This window comes from Agelaius tricolor, unplaced genomic scaffold (assembly GCF_023055355.1).
Source record: "Agelaius tricolor isolate 1412-34295 unplaced genomic scaffold, bAgeTri1.0.p SCAF_6, whole genome shotgun sequence".
Classification (NCBI taxonomy): domain Eukaryota; kingdom Metazoa; phylum Chordata; class Aves; order Passeriformes; family Icteridae; genus Agelaius; species Agelaius tricolor.
The window spans coordinates 17,763,318-17,783,726 of record NW_027269266.1 but is presented as its reverse complement, the minus strand read 5'-3'; the positions used below and the strand labels follow the sequence as shown (position 1 = coordinate 17,783,726).

The following is a 20,409-nucleotide window of genomic DNA, read 5'->3' as shown; positions in this document are numbered from 1 at the left end:
TTGAAAGAAAAGCTATGTTGCTGTTTGATTAAATTATTATTTTGGGGGTGTTTTAAGAAAATAGGATTTAGAGCAGGAGTTTACTTGTATGTTTTTTGTTTGCTTTTTCTAGGAAGGAAAATCATACTGCTTAGAAAAAAAGTCAAAATATGGTGACAGCAACAAACAAAATAGAGGTAGAAGGGAACGATAATACAGAAAAAATTAATCCTGAATTGAAGGTGAGCTTTTAAGTCAGCTTCAGTAACAGCTGGCTGCATAAAAAGGTGGATGAAAAAAAGCTGATGCAGAAGTTATTGTTTGAAATAGAAGAAATCAGAACAATTCTTAAAAATTTGTCTGATTTATAGATATTCCATTAAGGTACTATAGTTGGCTTTTTAATATTTTAAGATGTACTGAAATGGTAATTGAAAATATTGGTTTAACATCTTTAACTCAGGATTCATTGTTGTCAGACATCACAAAACTCTTCTGTTTTTCTGTGTTGCCAACAACATTTGCTCAGAACATGGAAGCCAGCACAGCCTGGTGAAGAGTTCTTCCTCTCTGACTTCTGTGTGCTCTTAATGAAACAAATATGTAACAATTAGCAATTCAGTCTACAAATGTATTATAGTTTCTCATATTTTGAGGAAGAGGTGCAAAAGATTAATTCCATGTTTCTTCATCATCCAGGAGCTGGAAAAGGGTGTTCCTCCTCCCTCTCAGTGTCTCAGTGGGGTGGGCAGAGGGTGTTGGGTGGGCAGAGCAACACTGAGCAAGCTGCAGCCAGGCATTAGATTTAAAATCCCTCCTGTAGTAAAATATGCTCTTTTAGAAAATACTAGCATTTGATTCATTCTCTTTTCTTCCTTAATCCCCTTCACTTTTATTTCTGTTACGTAAGAAGCCTAATTGTTTTTAGAATTCACATTATTTCTTTTCTACAACGTATTCACATCTCTGCATCATGAGCTAATCCCAAAATATCTGTTATGTACCAGAAACAGCAAATGGCAGTTTTGTATTCTGTTTTAGTTTGATGTTATGGGTTTTTATTCTCTTTTCTAGAAGCTTCTTTCTGCAGCCTTTTGTCTAAATGCTGCTCAGCAATCCTGTGTATTCCCTGGATCTGGGACACAAAATCATTCCCTTAATTCCTGTCTCTGATTACTTTCTGATTCTGACCAGTGTCTGGAGCTGAAGCACACAGACTTTATACATTTCATTTGCTGTGCAACTGAAATCTTTTATCAGCCAAGAATTAAAAACAAAAAAACCCCACAGCCAAACCTCTTCTCTGCAGCTGTACAGGAGAGGGCACAGTCTTGGGGAGCCATAAAGTCTTAAATTGTCTGCAGATGCTCCAAAATGAGCATGTGCTTTAATCTGTATTATGTTATACTGATCTGAATATTCCTGTGTCTAAAAGTGAGTTAAATTTTGTGTGGAAAGGCAATGGGAAGGGAAGTGTTGGTAGGGGTGGGTCTGTATCAGGTAAAATTTGTCCTAAAAAGGTCTGCAGAAATAAACCCAGTTGCAGAAAGATAAATATGTATTTTTCTTAATGGATGTTATCAGCAAACCTAAACCTGTGTGTAAAATGCCTGGAAATGTGGTAAAATCTGTGCATAAAATGCCAAGATATGTCTATAACTCAGGTCTTAAACAAACAACAACTGCATTATACTAACCAGACATTTAAATGACAGTGCTGCATGCAACACAATTTGTTTTCTTTTATAGATTTCCTTTCATATAGTTTACCAAATATTTATGGAAACAATTAACTGAGAAGTGAAAAAGTAAGAAGATTCAGAACAGAGATAAGCTGATATTAGCTGTGCTCAAATTTGACAAAAATTCTCAAAGCCTTTAAGAGATGAGAGCTGCTCTGAGGGCAGCTGATGGCCTGGTCCTGCCTGCTGGGGGAACGAGAGTCTGGCTTTTAAAAGAAAACTCCAGATGAGCAGGTGAGGATATAAAATAGAAATAATTGATTTGGCTTAGAAACTATGGTGAAACAATCACCTGAAGGCATTTTAAAATCCATTTGTGGCCTTAAATGGGGTGTGGCTTTGCCTGTAGGAGTTACTGTGGCTGTCTAGCACTAGGGCTGTTTCTGTAAGTCTGAGCTGAGGAGCACCAGAGGTTTCCTGGCACAGGAGCACAGCTCTGCAGAGCAGTCTCTGGTGCATTTGGCCAGGACTGACTCACAGACTTTGAGACAGCTCTTTGGGGTCACCTGGGAGACAGCACAGGCCAGGTGGTTCTGTGGGGCTGGAGTCAGCCAGGTGGTTCTGTGGGACTGCATTCAGCCAGGTGACTCTGTGGGGCTGGAGTCAGCCAGGTGACTCTGTGGGGCTGCATTCAGCCAGGTGGTTCTGTGGGGCTGCATTCAGCCAGGTGGTTCTGTGGGGCTGGAGTCAGCCAGGTGGTTCTGTGGGGCTGCGTTCAGCCAGGTGACTCTGTGGGGCTGCGTTCAGCCAGGTGACTCTGTGGGGCTGCGTTCAGCCAGGTGACTCTGTGGGGCTGGAGTCAGCCAGGTGACTCTGTGGGGCTGGAGTCAGCCAGGTGGTTCTGTGGGACTGCATTCAGCCAGGTGGTTCTGTGGGGCTGCATTCAGCCAGGTGACTCTGTGGGGCTGGAGTCAGCCAGGTGGTTCTGTGGGGCTGCATTCAGCCAGGTGACTCTGTGGGGCTGCATTCAGCCAGGTGACTCTGTGGGGCTGCATTCAGCCAGGTGGTTCTGTGGGGCTGCATTCAGCCAGGTGACTCTGTGGGGCTGCATTCAGCCAGGTGACTCTGTGGGGCTGGAGTCAGCCAGGTGGTTCTGTGGGGCTGCATTCAGCCAGTTGACTCTGTGGGGCTGCATTCAGCCAGGTGACTCTGTGGGGCTGGAGTCAGCCAGGTGACTCTGTGGGGCTGCATTCAGCCAGGTGATTTCTGAAGGGGAACAGAGTTTGTTTAATCCTGTGGGCTTGGCACCTCTGAGGCAGTTGGCTTTGGTTTGGGAGAATTGTTCAGGCCTGTCAATGCATTAAACTCCACTGAGAGGAGCCAGGAGCAATGTCCCATGAGAGCAGCCACCAGTTTATCTTCTGGGGCTCTGCAGTGGTTGTCCTGCTAACTGCAAGGAGAGGACCAGGAGCCCATTGAGCCAGCAGGAAAAGTTGTGATCTTTCTCCAGCTCTTCAAGGTACCTCTATGCTTATTAAGAACCATTTCTGCTGTTTTATCAAAGATGGTATTTGCATTGCCAAGATTACATTTTAGCAATCATTTGTAAACCATTTTGTGTTTGATATCTCACATAAGGGTAGAAGCTTTGAAAAATAATTTTCTTTTTTAGCTGAGCAGCTGATCTGAAATGCAGCCGGTGGTATTGCACTGTTAAAAATATTAAGGCACTTTGGCCTCCATATTCCACTTTTGAAAATAGTTTTGTCAAAAGTTCTGTGTTGAAAATGAAACTTTTAAAAACAAAATACTCCAAATTTAAATTAAGTGCAGTGTCTGCTGCAGCTTCCTGTTATGGGCAAAATGAGATTTAAATGTAGAGTATATCATGTCCTTGAATCATGGAGAATATTAAGGAAATAATAATGGGAAAAATGGACTGAATTATATTAGGTAAATAAAATAACACTATCAGCTGAAGTCTCTATTTGCAGAGATAATGTAACTTCCTGGGCAGTTCCTGATGTTTGGGCTGTCCCTCAGCTGCCTAGTTTATGCTAAAAAGCACTGTTTAAAGCTGTTGAGAAAACTTTTTCCCACAACCCAGTACTTGACAGTACAAATGTCTGTACTGCCCTATGTAGTTTAGTGAAATTGCACAGCAGTTCCTTGTGCATTTTTTTCTCCTGTGTACAGTAATATAAAAGGACCGGTTGCACTTAGTACCCCATATTTGGGTTTGATGTTTCTGGGAAATCTGTGCTCTAACACAACGAGAGTTAGAGTTTTATTTTACCAGAGGGAAAGCTAAGTCTGTGATCACAAGAACAGAACCAGAGTTAAAAGAGAAAAACATAAAAGGAACAAAAAGGAAACTTTAAGTATATTTAACAGCAACCTCCTTCCCTGGAAGATTTTGCAGCGGTATCTCTCAGCCCTGAGGGGGGCTTAGGGGCAGCTTAGCACCATGATGTTTCCTGGGAGTTATGGTTTTTATCAGCCTTTAAGCTAACTTTGAAAGTTGAAGAACTTGATGTGTATCTCCTTTTCTTCTCTTTCTTCCCCTCATCTATTAATTTAGCACTTGACATAAAATATGCTGTACAAAATTAGATCAAAGATTTATTTAGCTGCTTGCAATATTAGCCAATAGCAGAAATAGAGAGAAATACAAGCACAAAGCAAGTGTGCAGTGATATCCTTCCACACAACAGTTTGTTGTCCATGAATACTGACACAAAACTGCAGCTGTGGTACTATTCCTAAGCTTTATTTAATGTGTGTTTACTGGCTTTCAGTGGATTTGTATTCCAAGAATGTGATGTGTCCACTCAATTTGTGGGTCCAGTTCTGTCATTTGCTGTGTATGTTACTTACTCTACAGCAATATGGTTTCTGAATTTACATGGCAGATGGCTATGGTGGCTTAAGTTTTTTCTTGACAACTGATCTTTAGATCAAAATGCAAGAGGAGGGAATGCTCCTGCCTTAAGGGGTTTGCCTGCATTCCAGTTCTGTTCTACCCATTAATTAGCACATTTCTTCTACTTTAAAAAAGCTTTCTTCCTTTTTATTGTCATGTGAGTGAATTACAATTTTTCTTCATGTCTTCCTTAAGATTCCTTCCTTCTCATAAAATAAAAAAGCCCAAAGGTAACAACATGGGTTTCAGAACATACAGGAGGCCTGGGGCCCAAATACTCAGGGGTACAAAGAGAAGAAAAAATATGTATAACATATCAGTAAACATTCATGTGTCTGAGTGCTGAAAAATGTAGGAGCTCCCTGGAAATGAGAATATGATTATGTAGGTGAGGACAAGGGAATTCAATTAACGTTGACTAAATGCTTAATTGCTTTATTTTGCAGTCTAGTCTTTTTTCAAAGTAGGTTATGTGTGTAATATATTGTAGTTTAAGCTTTGTATGACTGTGGTTTTATCATTCTTTCCCGGCTTAAAACAAAAAAATCCAAAGTACAGTGTTTCCTATTATTAAAAAGAGTAAGTTAGCATTCTTTTTGCTTGTTAAATTATTTTCTTGAGCCTATTTGCATGTCTTAATTGACAAATAATTGCTTTCCTAATCCAGATAAGTAGTGTTGAACTGAGAATTACAAATCCCAGTGCATTTTAGATTCATGGATGGAGAATGCTATTTGCAAAGGATCACTGAAAATGCTGCATTATCAACCTAATAAACTATTTCTATTGATACAGATAGATAATCTCAGATATTTGTAGCCTGCAGTATTTTGTGATAAGTGGTTCTCCAGTGGCGAATATTAAATAAATAGAGAGTGTGAATAATCCACTCCTATCACATTGATAGGAGTTGGGAAAATAATTTTAAAAATGCATGTTTTAGTCCTTATAATGCACTGTTGTTCTGACCTATTTTTGGTATAATCTTAGAGACTGTAATCTGAAGACTGTTCTCTGATTCCCTGTAAATCAGTGCACCTTACTCTGGAAGAAGTTCTGACTTATCCATTCATTTCAGCAAGGTTTTTTTTCTATAGTAATAAAAATGAATTCTTTTCAAGGATTTAGTGATAATCTTGTTAACATTTTATTGTTTGTGCATTTACAAGGAGGGATATAGATATCCTTGTGTGATGTTTTTTTATTGTCAGAAAAAAAAAGCGACTTAACAAGAATTTGTAATTGGTCTTGTAATTGTAACTGTAGGAAAATTATGCTTTGGGAGAAAGTAGATTATAACAGTTCACCACACTTCTGCATTACCTATAGCTTAATGGGCTGTTGTGTGGGGATTGCTGTTTGATAGCAATCCCTTCCAAACTTCACTGAGGAGTTGCACATAGACAAATATGCATTTGCTCACATATTACCAATTGTTTCGTGTAAGCTCTGCAATGGTGCAGTGTATCTTTGTGCTTTAATATTAAATTGCTTTCCTGGCTTCTGAGTAAAATCGCAGATCAATCTGGAATTTACACAGTATGTTGTAATACTTTCATACTTTGCATAAAAATAATATAGGAGAAGAGTACTGATGCTGGGTCTTTCTACCTTGCAGCAGTTCCAGCTGTGGCAATGCTGGCCTGCTGTGCTTTTTATCCCCTGTGCAGATATGGATATTAATTTCCAAAGCACTGATGTTAAAAAAAACCACCACGCCAGAATACATTGGAGGTGAATGTCATACAAAATTGCAGTATTTATTTCATTATTTTCTTGGAGAATATGTATTAGCTGTTCCAAATTACAGGTGTCTGTTAAACAAAAACTAATTTATACTCACAGAAATTGTGTCTGCTGGAATTTGCATAGTTGAAATGGGGCCCAGATGTTCCAGTTATGTAAGGTCCTAATCTAAAGCCAACCAAAGAGAGCCTTGTGGGCTTCAGATCACGCCAATAAGAACATTTTCAGAAAAATTAACATTGAAGGAGATTGCAGTAAGCTAACATTGTCTGTAGCTATCATAAGTCTAAAATCAAAATATACGAATGAAAGAGGTGTGCCTTATTTACTGTGGATGGACTTAAATTTGTATTTTAGAAGGGAAAAATGTGACATGAATAATCTGTAACAAAACCTCCCCCTTTGTTTAAATGTTAAGCTCAACTATATTTATCTTAAAAGCCGTCATTTTTTCTGTTTGCTTAAGTATTTGTGTGGGAGTGGTTAATTATTAATATTTTTAATGTGAGATGCTTTTCAAGTAGATCTCTTTTCTGCTTTAAAACTGATAAAGCTTTACATTTCATAGCTAATGCCATGCATTACAAAATAGAAATTAAACTCACAAATGGATTTACACCCTTGGTGGTTTTTCTTGGTAAGGCTTTGCAGTGATGGAATTGCCCCACCACTACCAGCATCCTTTCCCCCACTTTTTTTTTTCCTTTATCTATTTCATCTTAATGACTGGAAGAAAAACTCCACAAAACAAACAAATAGTTTCTGACTAAGCCAGGTGTGTCACTGTCCTGGAAGGGCCTGACAAGTGCTGGGATGGTAGAGGGGAAGGAAGCTGGTGAAGCACCTGCTGGGGATGCCAGGGATGGGGGCAGGAGAGGAACAAGAGCTCTGCTCATAGCAGTAGTGTGAATTCATCTAAACCTTTAGTTTAGCTGGTTTATGTGATGTTTGTGTTTTATGTTCTGCACTTGGATTCCTGTAAATTTCCTAACACATCTCTCAGTGCCATCTTAAAATTTCATCTAGTGCTGAAGCTCCCTCTCTGCAGAAACTAAAATCAAATTGTAGATACTCTGTGAGTCTGGCTTGCCTAACCAACACTTAACTATGAAGTGCTGTTGTGCACTGATCATACTTGGTGAATCTTGCAGTAAGCGTCATGAAAAATCAGGAGTGTATTTAGACTGCTTGAATTTTCTAAACTTATTTTTGCAAAGCAGTGTGTTCTTGAACTCAGAAGATCAACAGCCATGAAGATGAAATAATCCACTCTCAGGTGTAGCTGATGGTCTCAGGAGCAACAATTTGCAAGAGTTTCTTCAAGTTAGCTGGTCAAAAGTGAGGAAAATCAAGGTAGTTCTTTATAAGCCAGGAACTCTTGTTGTGCTTTTCAGCTGTAAAATACAGCTGTGAACATTCTTGTTCCAGTAGGTATCTAACCAATACAGATTACCCTTATTAAAAAATGCTCATCAAACTCTTCCCTGTCTGTTATAGTCAGTAACTCTGCTGGCTTGTGTATTCACCCATTTCAAACCTTAAAACCTATTTGCAATATTTAGGAGTAACAGAATTTTCTTCTGTATTCTGTGACTGTTTTTCACAGAAAGACAAACAAGAGGTTGACTTTAAATCCAGTCCTGAACAAACTTTTCCTTAGAGGCAGGAGACCCTGTTAGTGTCCTTTGCTTAAACTGAGCAGAGTGTACTGGAAAAGTGATCAGTGAGTGATCCTAAAGCTCAGCCCCCACGGTGGGGGTGTTTCCTGTCTTTGACTAGAAGGATCAACCAGCTGCTGTCCCAGCATCTCACCTGGGACCTGCTGTGTCAGCCAGTGTGCACAACAGTGAGCACACTGCACTTTGGTGCAGGTCTGAGAGGGAAAGCATGAACCTGAAAAACCTTCATGAATTCTGATGTGTGCTGCGGAGCTGAGCACTCTACTGCTGACAGGGCTTGGGTGGGTTTGTGTGTTTCCTGTGAACAAACTGTTGGAACAATTTAAAAAATTAATCTGGTCTGTTTGCTTATGAATTATTATCTCTGTGTGAGCTTTGACTGATTTTTTATCTCCCTTCTCAACAAAAATTTTTAGATGTCAAAATTCATATATATCAACTTTGCGCAGATGTATACAGTGTTCTTCTGTCTTGTGATAAATGAGGGATTTTAATACCTTGGTATCTTTTGGAAAGACTTTGGATCTTTTAAAAGGGGAAAGAAAACTCTTCTGAAGCTGACTTTTGCCATGTGAGAAGAGCTGGTAACATGTGTCACTTATAGGAATGGTAAAGGGATAAATACTCAGCTTCACATAGGAAAAGGGAACAGCTTGGGTTGTAGTTAACTCCACCTGAGCTCTTTCTATGGGCTGCCTGAATACCTAAAGGGCCAGCTGAGGCAGCTCAGAAACATAAAGTTGTATTTTGAGAACTCCTCTAAGACTGATGAGATACTTAATGACTGAATAAAAGCAAATGTGATATCTGAAGTAACTGTAGAAAAACAAATGCAATATCTGTCTTTAAAATGGGAAAGCAAACCTGAAAATTTTTCCAGTATATATATATTAGACTTAGGTATTTAAATTTATGAGTTGTCATGTTCATGCATATACTCATCAGCAAATGTCAGATAACATAATTCATAATGAGGCAGAATTACAGTAAATTGCCTTAATTTGTTTGCCATATGCTAAGCGTGCCCACATGTCCGCATATGGATCAGCTGATGCACAATAACTTGGTGATGAGAAAAATTACTCATATGTCTTAAGGTTTTACCAATTCTGAGTTACTGACTGTGTGATCTCTTAACAACTCATTTTTGATCCGGTTTATCAACAAGAACTTTTATAGACTGACATCCATCTTGCTTTGTTACACAAAAAGACAAAACCAAAGCAGCTTAAACATTTACAAGCAAACTTCTAATAGAATGTTACTGAGTATTTAGTTAATCAGTACTTTGGTTTTCTCATGTGCTTAATGACATTTATAGTCCATACATAGTAAAATTTTATAAAGCTGTGTTTAATATTAATTGAGACTTCTGATGAAATCACTGTGTAAATATAAATTATTAAGATTTAAAGTTAAGGCTACTTCTCCATTAGAACTATATGGGATTAAAGAATGAATTAGAATAGTAATCTCTGCATTAATTGGGTTCCTGTTCTCATAATAAAGATGTGTTTTCTGGTGAGGGTTTGAAGGTCTTTGTTCTCAGGCTCGTAATTTGTCAGGTTACATAGCAGATACTTTTTAACAAATCTTACACTTCTTAGGCAATGATTCACCCTCTTGGGCAAAAAAGGGTGGAAGTTATCTAACACTTACTGAGTACTGGTTCCATGCTGTTTGCTGCTCAGAAGTTAAAATAATTTAAAAACAAATAAAAAGGAAAAAATAGGAATAAAAAGAAGTGTTTCTATTCTATGACTGAAAGATTTAGGGAGCTTTAGAAATTATGATTGGTGCGCGCAAATTTTTCTGTTACTGTTTCTATATTTTAAATTATCTCATTACTGTGTTTTCTACACAGTAATAACTACTACAGAAGAACTACAGAGTTCTTCTGTTCCAATATTATGATACCAAAATTTGCCATGATGACAGTGTGGTCTTGCAAGCTTAGTTTCAGTATTCTGTAAAATCTGCTGAAGGGCAGAAAATAAGCCTCTGGAATGAGAGCTGCTCTGTCCTAATTGCAATATTCCAGCTGGGACTGTGATTGTGTATTCTTCAGAGTAGTTCTGATTTGCCCCAAGGTATTTGTGTCCCACAGCATGTATTAAATTTTTTAAGGATAATAACTTTGCTAAAAAGCTTGCTCAGTAATTTTACTGTTAAACCCCCAACATTATTAATACAGTATTGCATCAGAAATCGCTATACTTCTCACAGCCTTCTAAAACTATATTTGCTGAAGTTTACTGTTTGCTTCCTTGGAAACCAGTAGTTGTTTCAACATTTTGAGTTTAATATGCATCCTAGAAGTGCCTTATGGAAGTCAAAATAAATTGTGCAAGAGGTTGTCAGTGTTTTGTGTATTTTTCTTTGCTCAGTCTATTTCAGGTAAATAGAAATGTCTATTTCATGAGAAATAAGGGCAAAGTTTCTACTTATTTAATTCTCTTTCGGCATCCAAAATGGACCTAACATGAATACCGGATTCTGAAACAGTGGTAAAATATTAAGAATCCCATATTCCCATAGTCCCCTTAAAAAAAAAATAAACAAACAACAAACTGTAAAAACCCCTGCAAATGAAGAACCACCTGGTCAGGTATTAACCAAAAGTCACTTCTTGTTTCAGTGAAAGAGAATTTTTAATAATTTGGTATGCAGATAATATAAATAAGAAATTACATTTTAAGAATGTAACTTTATATTGATCAAGCTTGGTACACCTTAAAAGTGTCTGTGTGAAAAAATGTGTAGGGACCAGTTAACAAAAATGGAAGCCAGTCTGAGTTCTTTGTCTAAAAGGAAAGAAAGAAAAATCTGGTTTGGCATTTTTTGTGAGGTAGAATCTGCCCTTTCCTCTCTGACTACAGAGTCTACACACAAAGTTGGTATTAAGAATTCAGCCTTTGGAAATGGACAGTGTTTTCAGCTCTCATGGACCAGAGGCTGGACTTAGTGGGGCTATTGGAGAACAGTCTTGAGGCATAGGCAGAGGAGCAGATTGCCCAGCTCATTGAGCATCTGGGGCCAAAACAATGTTTGTGCTTGTTGCTCCTCTGAGGAATCACTGCCTTGATATTCATTATCTCAGTGGTAACAGAGGGGGAAGTGGCTTCTCTGGAGCTCTTTTTCTGTTCATACCATTCCTTGCCTGTTGCTGCCTGGTCCTTGCTCCTTTTTACTTCACCTCCAGAAGCCTCAGACCAATACAAACATGCATCCTTATTTACTTCTAACCTATGCTCTTATTTTAAGCCAGTTGACCTTAATCTTGCAAATTCTTAAACTCATTAGGGCCAATAATATTATGCATGTAAATTTTCCTGATGATTTCATTTGACTGGCTAATATATAGAAGTATTGCGGTGATGAAATATCTAGTGACAGTTTTTTAGGATGATCGTTTTAGGATGATTAAGGTTCATTTATATGAACCTTATATATATATATCTTCTATCATAATAAGTCTTCTATCTTAGATAGAGTCAAGGAGAATTTTTCTTTTACAAAGAAAATTTCCAACTTAAATTGATATTTACAGCTTGAAATTCCAGCATAATATTTCTGTTGGGGTGGGGGGAGGGGGCAGAATAAAAAAAATATTTGTATCCGGAAAAATCAATCAATAAATTGATTATGCCTTGTTAATGCTCAGGTGTGTTTCCTGTTTCTGGCTGCACAGCAGTTGTATGTTACCAGGGGGCCATGCATGTTGCAAGCCATGCATCTGAGATGAACAAAGAGGGATGTTACTCCAGCAAGTGTGCAGGCTCTGTCCCTACAGCAGCTGGCGTCACCATGAGCACGGGGCCCTCCCACTCCTCCCTGGTAATTGATGGTGACAGGCTCTCTGCTGAGCTGTCCCTAACGTAGGGACTGGATCAGATCAACAGCTGAGAGAAAGGGCCAGCAAACAGTCTTGCTCCACAGAGCCCAAAGCTGTGCCCTTTAAACCAGGCCTTACAAGTACAGGTATTTGCAATGATGGTCAGTGTGGGCTGATTGGCTGAAGTTCTCGCTGGTTTGCGTCGGAGGTGGTGCTCCTGTAAGAAGTGTTGCTGCTGCTGGAAGGGCTGGCCTGCTTGGAGTGAGGCTGGCATGCTTGACAGACGCCTGATGTCTCCTCAAACTAAGCACATTGCTCCTGGGGTAAGCATATGTGGTAGGAGTGCAGGCCAGATGCTTGGGAGCCCTTTAATTTTACAATGCGATGTAGAGGCTGGCTTGCGAGTTAACTTAATTACAGTTAAACTGTTCCACTTTGTTCTCATTTAGCCAAGCTGAAATGTTGTTGAGAAATGTGCCAGCCTTTTTGTGGAAGTCCAAACCATACTTTTGAGCTTCCTTTTTTGAAACATACTAACTTGAATTACAGTCTGGAAAAACTGTAAAAAAATGAGTTGAGGGGGAGGGAAAGCACTTTCAGATGGCTGCTGCTAAGGGCTTCTGTCTGTGACCCTATTAAAATAGTTAAAAGTGGCTTGCTTTTTGTTCAGTGATTTTTGGGGATTGTGCTAAATTGTTTTCTTCTCAATATGAAAGCAATGGGACTCTCTGCTGGCAGTAGCTTGAAGTACATTCTCTCTACAGACACAAACATTATACTCTTCATTATTTTTGTTTGCATTAGGTTGTAACACATTCATGAGTCTTGCTTTGGCAGCATTTGACCAGGTATGTGTATCCTGGGGCCAGGGAGTTTTAGTAGCAGACATCCCACTACAGCTGTGCTGTGAAATAAAATTTAAATAGATAACAAATACTATTTTTAAACTTCAAATGGATGTACTTTCTTTTTACACTGTATGAAAAAAGGATGGGGATTAAAATGAAATTACGCAAACATAGATTTAAGCTGAATGTTTGGCTTAAGCTTGCTTCTTTCTATAACATTTATGAGCTATTTGAATAAAATTGCAGTAAAAGAACAGTACCTTAAGCACGACAGTACCTCTCCAGAGTTCTTCTGAGAGAATTCAGGGGCACTGTCTTGTGTAACAGCTGCTCCACAGCTTTTTTTCTAGAAGGAAATCAGATTTGGATCATTGCTATTCCCGGGTTATTTAGGGATCTCCACATAAGAAACTGATTAGTTATTGCTAATATCCATTGTGTTCTCCTCTTACGGACAACTTTTCTTTATTAACAACTTCTTTTTACTCAAATTAGACTATCCTCTTATGTTTGTGGGGAAAGTAATGCAACAGTGGGTCTTGCAGGAAGTGTGCCATGAGGCAGGAAAGGGTACAACTACTATATATAATTCCACTGGAATTATTTTCAGCATGGATGTTCAGAATAGTAGAAATCAGCTACTAATAGAATCACAGAATCATTCAGCTTGGAAAAGACCCTTACAGTAATTGAGTTCAACCTTAGCTATAGCTGCCTTTAGTCTTTTCTTATCTAATTAATATAGTAAAAAGCTTAAGCCTTTATGTTTTAATCTATATATACAAGCAATTACTAAGGGTTCTGATAAACCAAATGTGTTGGGATTCTCTAACAATCCCAGTACAATTATAGGTGGGGAGAAATCAGGACATAATTTTTTTGATGGGAAAAAGTTGTAAGATTTTTAAAAACCCTCAAATTGGAAAACACTGTTTTCCTCAACAAAACCAATCGATGTTGAAACTTAGCAAAACTAATGTACATGTTTCCTGCAACATTTTCATCTTTCTGTCTGCTGGTTGTGAAATAATGTCACCAAGGAGAAGCTGTGTTTATCTGGTCTATAGAGTAAAAGGAAGCTTTTCCCTCATATCCCATTGTGGAGAAGTCCAAATTCTATTTAACATGAACATAGAGGTCCTGTTAGAGGAAGAAGTTATCATTGGACAGGGTAAAGGGATCACAGGGAGTGGTGCTGTGCCTGTACAGCCCTTGTAAACTGAGGAGCAGCAAAAAAGCAGGATAGGTGAAGTGAAACACAGATGCAAAGCAGTAAAAGGGATTCAGCCATGTACATGGATCCCTCAGTATTTGGTCAACCCTTCTTTCAAAGTGATAGCTGATGACTATTCTATTCCTGTTTCCTCAGTTTTTATTCTAGTCTCCAGGTATGTCATGAGGGGAAGGCTGTCTTGTTTTGCTAATGTGAATTTTAGCTGTGGTCACTTTTTGTTCAGAAGCATTTTACAGGAAGCTGTGCTTGCAAATTCACATTTTGTTTAGCAGTACTGTTCCTCAGACATTATCTAACTGAAAAAAATGAATTGTTTAAATATCTAGGAGGAAAGTAACTGGGAAGATTAAAGAGATATAGCTTGAGAACTTTCATATTATTGGCATGAGTAATTAAATAAATTTATTATTGCTGATAGTCTTTGAATGGCAGTTGTTGCATTAAAAGTAGATTGAAATTGTATAATTGTCCAGAAATTCAGTAACTGCTTTATGGTTACATTCTTCTAAACTTCCAGATAACAGAATGTCTCTCGGAACATGCTGACGTCTTATGTGTTCAAGTTAATTAAAATGTTATAGAAAGATGAAATAAAGGATTACTTATTGCATAACTACTGACACATTTTCATCACCAACAGTCATTGTAACATAGAAATTCTGAAGTATGGAAACTTCAGTAACTGTCAGAAAGCGTAAGGACATTTTGTCCTTACCTCACCCTCTATGCAGAGAAGAGGCACCCTGCCTTTTTCCAGTTTATCCAAATTTACATTTTTGACATCGGTGAAATATATGTTTGCTGCTAATATTTTTTATTCAGTTTTCAAATAGCAGTGAGCAAGCCTAGGAATTAATAAACTTGAAAGGGCAAATTCTGTTATTTGCTTCCCAGGATCCCTGGTGTGGAGCTGCTACAACAAAAGAAAAAAAAAAAAAAAGGAAAAAAGGTGTAAAAGGACAGGAGGTAAAGTGCTTTGAAACTTCAGTTGCATTCAGATATAAATTTTGTAGGTTATTAAACCACTGGGATTCTTTTTTTTTTTTACTTTTTTTTTAATTTATTTTTTTGCTATGGGCCAAAATACAGAAGATGCCAGAATTTGGAAAATAGCTTGTCTAATTACATATTAATATATAAATGTTTGCAATATTTTAAGCACTGATCCCTAAAGTCCTTCGTTACAAGTGCAGTATTTCTTTACAAATTCTTTTGTGCCACTGGTCCTGCATGTACATGTCACAAAAGCCTGTAACTGCTTGATAACTGCAAGCAATGCTCTGTGACAGTGATGATTTGAAAATTTTCACACAGATTAAGTGTTTACCTTGCTGCTCATGGCATCAGCTTACATTTAAACAAGCTGCCGAGTATGAAATGCACGGACAGTCTTTGTATAACAGCTCTGATTTCTTAGGTTTGTTTCCTAAGACAAGATTTATGCAATCCCACTTTCCATCTGTTAGTTGTGCTTCTCAGGAGCTTCAGTGGCCGATTTAAACCAGCCTTGCAGAGGTCTCAGAAGCACTGAGTGATTATAGCAGAACTTCCTGGGGCTGGAGGAGCTGTTGAAGCCATTTCCCCAAGGGGCCAGTGTGGGAGATGTAGAGCACTCTGGCCTCCCCTGGCATCTGGAAGGCAGCATCCATCCAGCTGAGGAGCACAACTTCAACTCTGCAAGAGAGCAAACAAATGCTCACTCCTGTTCAGCTCATGAAAAGAGAAGAGAAGTTCAGGGAGGGGAGCTGAGGGTACAGAGCATGTGGTGTGTAGGGAAAATGAGAGAGAGCTGAAAGTATTGTGGAGGTGTGTGTGGGAACCCAAGCTTCATTACTTCTGCTGTCACTAAACAACTTTTTTTCCTTCAGCTCATTAATGATACATTCCATTTTGCAGTATTTTACTGGATATAAACATCTATTTTTTTCTGAATGTTTTGAGGCTGCTGAAAGAATGCTTTCAGGTTTATGATTTATCATATTCATCACTTAAAAAGTACTAGCTGGCTAGTTAATGGTATTAGTATCAGAAGAAAATATAATTTTAAAGGCCTGCTAAATATAAAAGCTAAATTTAACTTTGAGTGTGCTCATGCTGATCAGAGGATGCCTGTAGAAAGACTGACTTACAGACATAGTAATTGTCTTGGTGTTTTCTCAGTTGACAAAGTCCTCAGCCAAGTATGTATTATCATTCCTGTGCAATTCCCACAGTTTTATGTACACAGTTCAGCAGCTCACTTCAACAGCATAGAGCTTGCTTGAAAATCTCTGTGACCAAAACATGTCTGGGCTTTAGAATTTTCTTTCTTATTAAAAGCCTTACAATTGGAGGTGGACTAAAAGACCTTTGAAGGTCCCTTCCCACACAAAATATTCTATGATTCTACAATTTTCCTGTTTGTTTAAGCAACATTAGGTGATTGATATTTATTTGAAAGGTTCTGGTTGGTTTTCTTGGTGTCACATTTGCATATACTTTGTTGTTCTTGTAAAATGAAAAAGTCAGTTCTATGAGCTAACAATGAAACATGTATTTTCAAACTGTAGTATTATTTGAAAGAGTCATCTCTTCAATATTTCCTCTCTAGAAACTTTTAAATTAATGCATAGAGGGAGGCATTTGAAAAAATAATTTTTGAAGTTTTAAAATACTTTTTTTCATCTCTATTTCCAGTTTGTCTTGGAAACAGGGTCACTTTGGTGTGTAAGAAACAGGGTAATGCTTGATTTCATAATAGTTGGAATAGCTGATGCTATGGTGGAATGCTGAAAAAGGTGCTTTCAAAAGAAGCACTTTGATAACTTCCTGCAAAATTCAGAGTAAATCAGTGAGTTCCTAGGACATCATGATATTTTCTGGCTGAATGTTTTCTGTCACGAAAATGTGATCAGGTTTTATCACTTTGATTTCACATGATCTCCCAGCTTCAGTAGAACTTGTGTAGACATAAACAAAGCAACCAGCCTTGTAATGGCAGGAGTATTTTATTTTAGGAGAAGTTTAAGGTGTCAGAACTGAACTACTTGAGAAAATAATTTCCTTCTTAAATTTTGAAAGCAACTTTCTGCATTGATGCTGGTTCAGTGTAAATCCATTATTCTGTTCATGTCATGGACAACATAATATACAATTTAGGAGAGGAGAAATTCTTGCCTCTTGGAATTCAAAATATTGTCTTTTTATAGGTTGTTACCATATTAAGATCAACAATTGTGGATTTGATTAAAATTCTTATATTGTTGACTTTTTTCCCTCATGTTAAATCAAATGTCTAGCAAATATTTTGTACTTAGGAGGAGTTTCTCAGTGACTTCAGAAATCCTCACCCAATGCACCTTAGTATCATAGATTTGAAGCTATAAAAGGTACTAGGGGATGACTTCTGGAACACAGGAACAGGTTCACCTTTAAAATTCTAGTCAGGGTGTAGAAAATGGCTGCATGCTTTTCTTGGAGAATGCAGAGTCCTGCAGTGTCAGACAGAGAAGGAGAGCCCCACAGAAATGCAGTTTGAGATGTGCTCTTTGCTCAGCTGCACGAGCTTCAGTGCTGTCAGTGTGGGGAACCCAGGCTGTTCAGAGCATTCTTTTTATGGACACTGATCAGGAATTGTGGCAAGAGGGAGGGGAAGAAAACGTGCAATACAGAAAAATGCAATTGAAAAATCACATTTTTACGTCTTAGAGTTATATCTAGATTATAACTAGAGGAAAAGGAGGAAAAAAAAAGTCATTTCAATGTAGAAATGGAAAGACCTTTGCACCTTCTTATTCTCTGCCAAGTATTCACCTTCTTACTCTCTGCTAACAAGATCCTGTTGATTTGAGTGAACAAGGAAGATTGACTGAAAGTACCTTACCTTCATGATGCATCTCATCAAGGCAGTTCTGATCGTGTTGTTGTAACACATTGCACTAATTCTCTGTGAGCAGCAACTTACTGCACTTCTTTAATCCTTTGCATTGCAGCCTGCTGTCTCTGCTTAGCTGACACGCTGGTTCCTCCGGCACTGCAGCACTCTGCGAGCTCCTGGCCAGGGTTACACATCTGCCTCCCTGCTCATTAAACTGAAGTACATTTCTGTTGTGCCGGGGTGACACCCAGCCTCATAGGTGAGAGAGCCATTACAGCAGCACATATGCTGCCTAAATTCCATTTAATTCCTATTTTGAGCTCTCAAGTGGGTCCCAAGAGATAAATAGTCCTTTCTGCAGAGACAAGTTTTCCAGCTTTCACATTTCACCAGAACTTACTTCAGTGGAGTTTATTAAATTGCACAAGCTAGTCCATCAAAAATTAAATGGAATTAATCCAGATTTTAAGAGTGCAAAACATAAAAAATATTAGAGGTTTCAAAACCAGTGAAAAATGAGAAATGAGAACTGAGATTTGAAGAAGCAACGAGGCCAAAGAAACCACAACGTTTGGTGATAATCAATGATTTAAATTGAATTGTGGGGTGATGGCTTTTGCTAAAAATGCATAAACAAAGGCAGAGTTGGCCTCTGTTGTGGTTCTCCTGGTTAGATGCATTTTATTTTCTGAAACGGGAACAGAAGTTGGAGGTATCAATAGCACAAATTTTACAAGCACTTCTGTAAATGTGATTTTGAGATATGGCTGGACATTTTAAAAGCCAAAACCATTTTAAAGGCACAGGGGCTCGGACATCTCCTCCATGAACTATCAGTTACTAAGTTACTGTGTAAGTGGACCACAGGATGGGGATGTGGCCAGAGGGTAACATTCCAACTAGTCTGGGCTGCACAGCTATGAGCCAAAGTTATTCCTCAGTCTCCAGCTCTGGACAATCAGCATTGGCCATGATGGAGCTGCCCATGGCACTTGAAACATTTCAGTGCTCCCAGAGGCAGACGAGTGCTGAGTGCGAGAGGTGAAAGCTTTTCACTGAGATTAAGAACCCCTATTTATTTAATGCTGCATTAATGTATGGTTAACACTGTAAAGTAGTAACCTTTCAGTGGAAAAATGTATTTTTTAAGGTAAAATAGCAAGCACAAGCTGTTGCTACAGCATTGTGTAAGTTTTATATATTCTACTTCAGGATATAAGTGTTCTCTGTGAAGGTTGTTTCTTTTACTGAAATTCTTATGCTCAAAAGTATATTAATCTCTCTTTTTGCAATTAATACATATAGGAAAGCAAACATTATCTCCTATTTAATACTGAGGTATTACTTTTTAAAAATATTGTTGTTGAATTAATTTTTTCTTCCAACTCCTTAAAGCTCTGACAGAATTTACTGCTGTTTCAGAAGTGTTTGGCAGCACATTCTGCCACAGGTGACTTCTATGACCATCTTAGACCAGCAACAACACGTTGAATTGTTCTTTCTGTATCTCTCCCTGTTCTCTGTGTTTCACTGCAACAAGGCTTTAAGAAGACAATGTTCCACATGACTCTATATCACATGTAAAAAATAAAAATAAAAATCTTGCCTACACATGGGAACAGTCACCTATGGGCAGATTTTGCAACTTTACAGCATTTATAGCACCTCTCCAATATCTCAGTGATGCAGAGAATTTATAATACAACAGGTATTTTTATTATGTACCTGTAATACAAATGTTTTCAAACATGCTGTGTTCCTGACACTCACTGCGGGGTGGATTAGAAGTTTTAACATCTGACTGCAGGGAGATCAGGAGCTTGTTATTTCTGTGACACTGTGAGAACATGCTCACGTTATCTTTCAGTGCAGGAGGAGATAGCATGTGCCCCTAATGTATGTATGTTTGCAAGTTGAGAAGTTAAGTCTGCTGTTAATGTTATCACTGCTGTATCCTGAAATAGAAAAGTGCAGGCAGATTGGATTGTGTTAGAGAATGGTAACCATAATAACCAATAACAATCTGCAAATGATAAGCAGTTTTAATGTTTAAAAATAAAATTTATATAGCATTCCTGTACTTCCATGGGCATACTTTCAGATTTTACTATTCATTCATTTGAAGCTTGGTTTTGAGATTTAAGATGTGACATTAATCTTAAGGAAGTGTTTTCATTATTGCATCTTGAATTAGTTGACACTGGTTTATTATATACCTAAACTAAATCTCACAGAATAAAATTTTACTTAACAACCCTCTTTCAGATGTACACCATCTGTAAGGGAGAATTACAAGCATCCTACGTGATGCATGGAATTTTATGGAAGGAGATGGAATTTTATTTTGTGGTTGGATATAAAATGGATAAATTCAGGAAAGAAATACCAAGTCTTCTAGAAGTTAATGCAGTGTACCTTGATAATTTGGAATCTGTGCCATGTTCAGGGATGCTGCCCATCGCTTTGGTTGATGCAAAAATTAAACAAACAAACAAACCCTTTTAACTTGCCCCAAACTATGCTATTTCTTTTAAGGGATGCTTTTAAAAGAAAGGAAGGTATCATTCAAGAGAAGGAAGTGGTCTAAATTGTGTCCTGGCCCTGCCAACCCCCTGCTTGCCTACCCC

General features: G+C 38.1%; 1 protein-coding gene across 5 annotated transcripts in view; it reads left to right on the top strand.

Moving 5' to 3' along the window:
* The window catches only part of CACNB2 (calcium voltage-gated channel auxiliary subunit beta 2), a 247,196-nt gene that overhangs the window by 111,849 nt on the left and 114,938 nt on the right, over nt 1-20,409 (top strand). Inside the window, exon 1 of one of the 5 annotated variants that reach the window (XM_071428854.1) lies at nt 11,918-12,167. The exons of the other annotated variants lie outside the window; for them this stretch is intronic. Within the exon in view, the coding sequence (XP_071284955.1) occupies nt 12,117-12,167 (51 nt within the window). The 5' untranslated portion in view covers nt 11,918-12,116. Of the gene's footprint in view, nt 1-11,917; nt 12,168-20,409 lie in introns of those variants that run through there. 5 annotated transcript variants of the gene reach the window in all.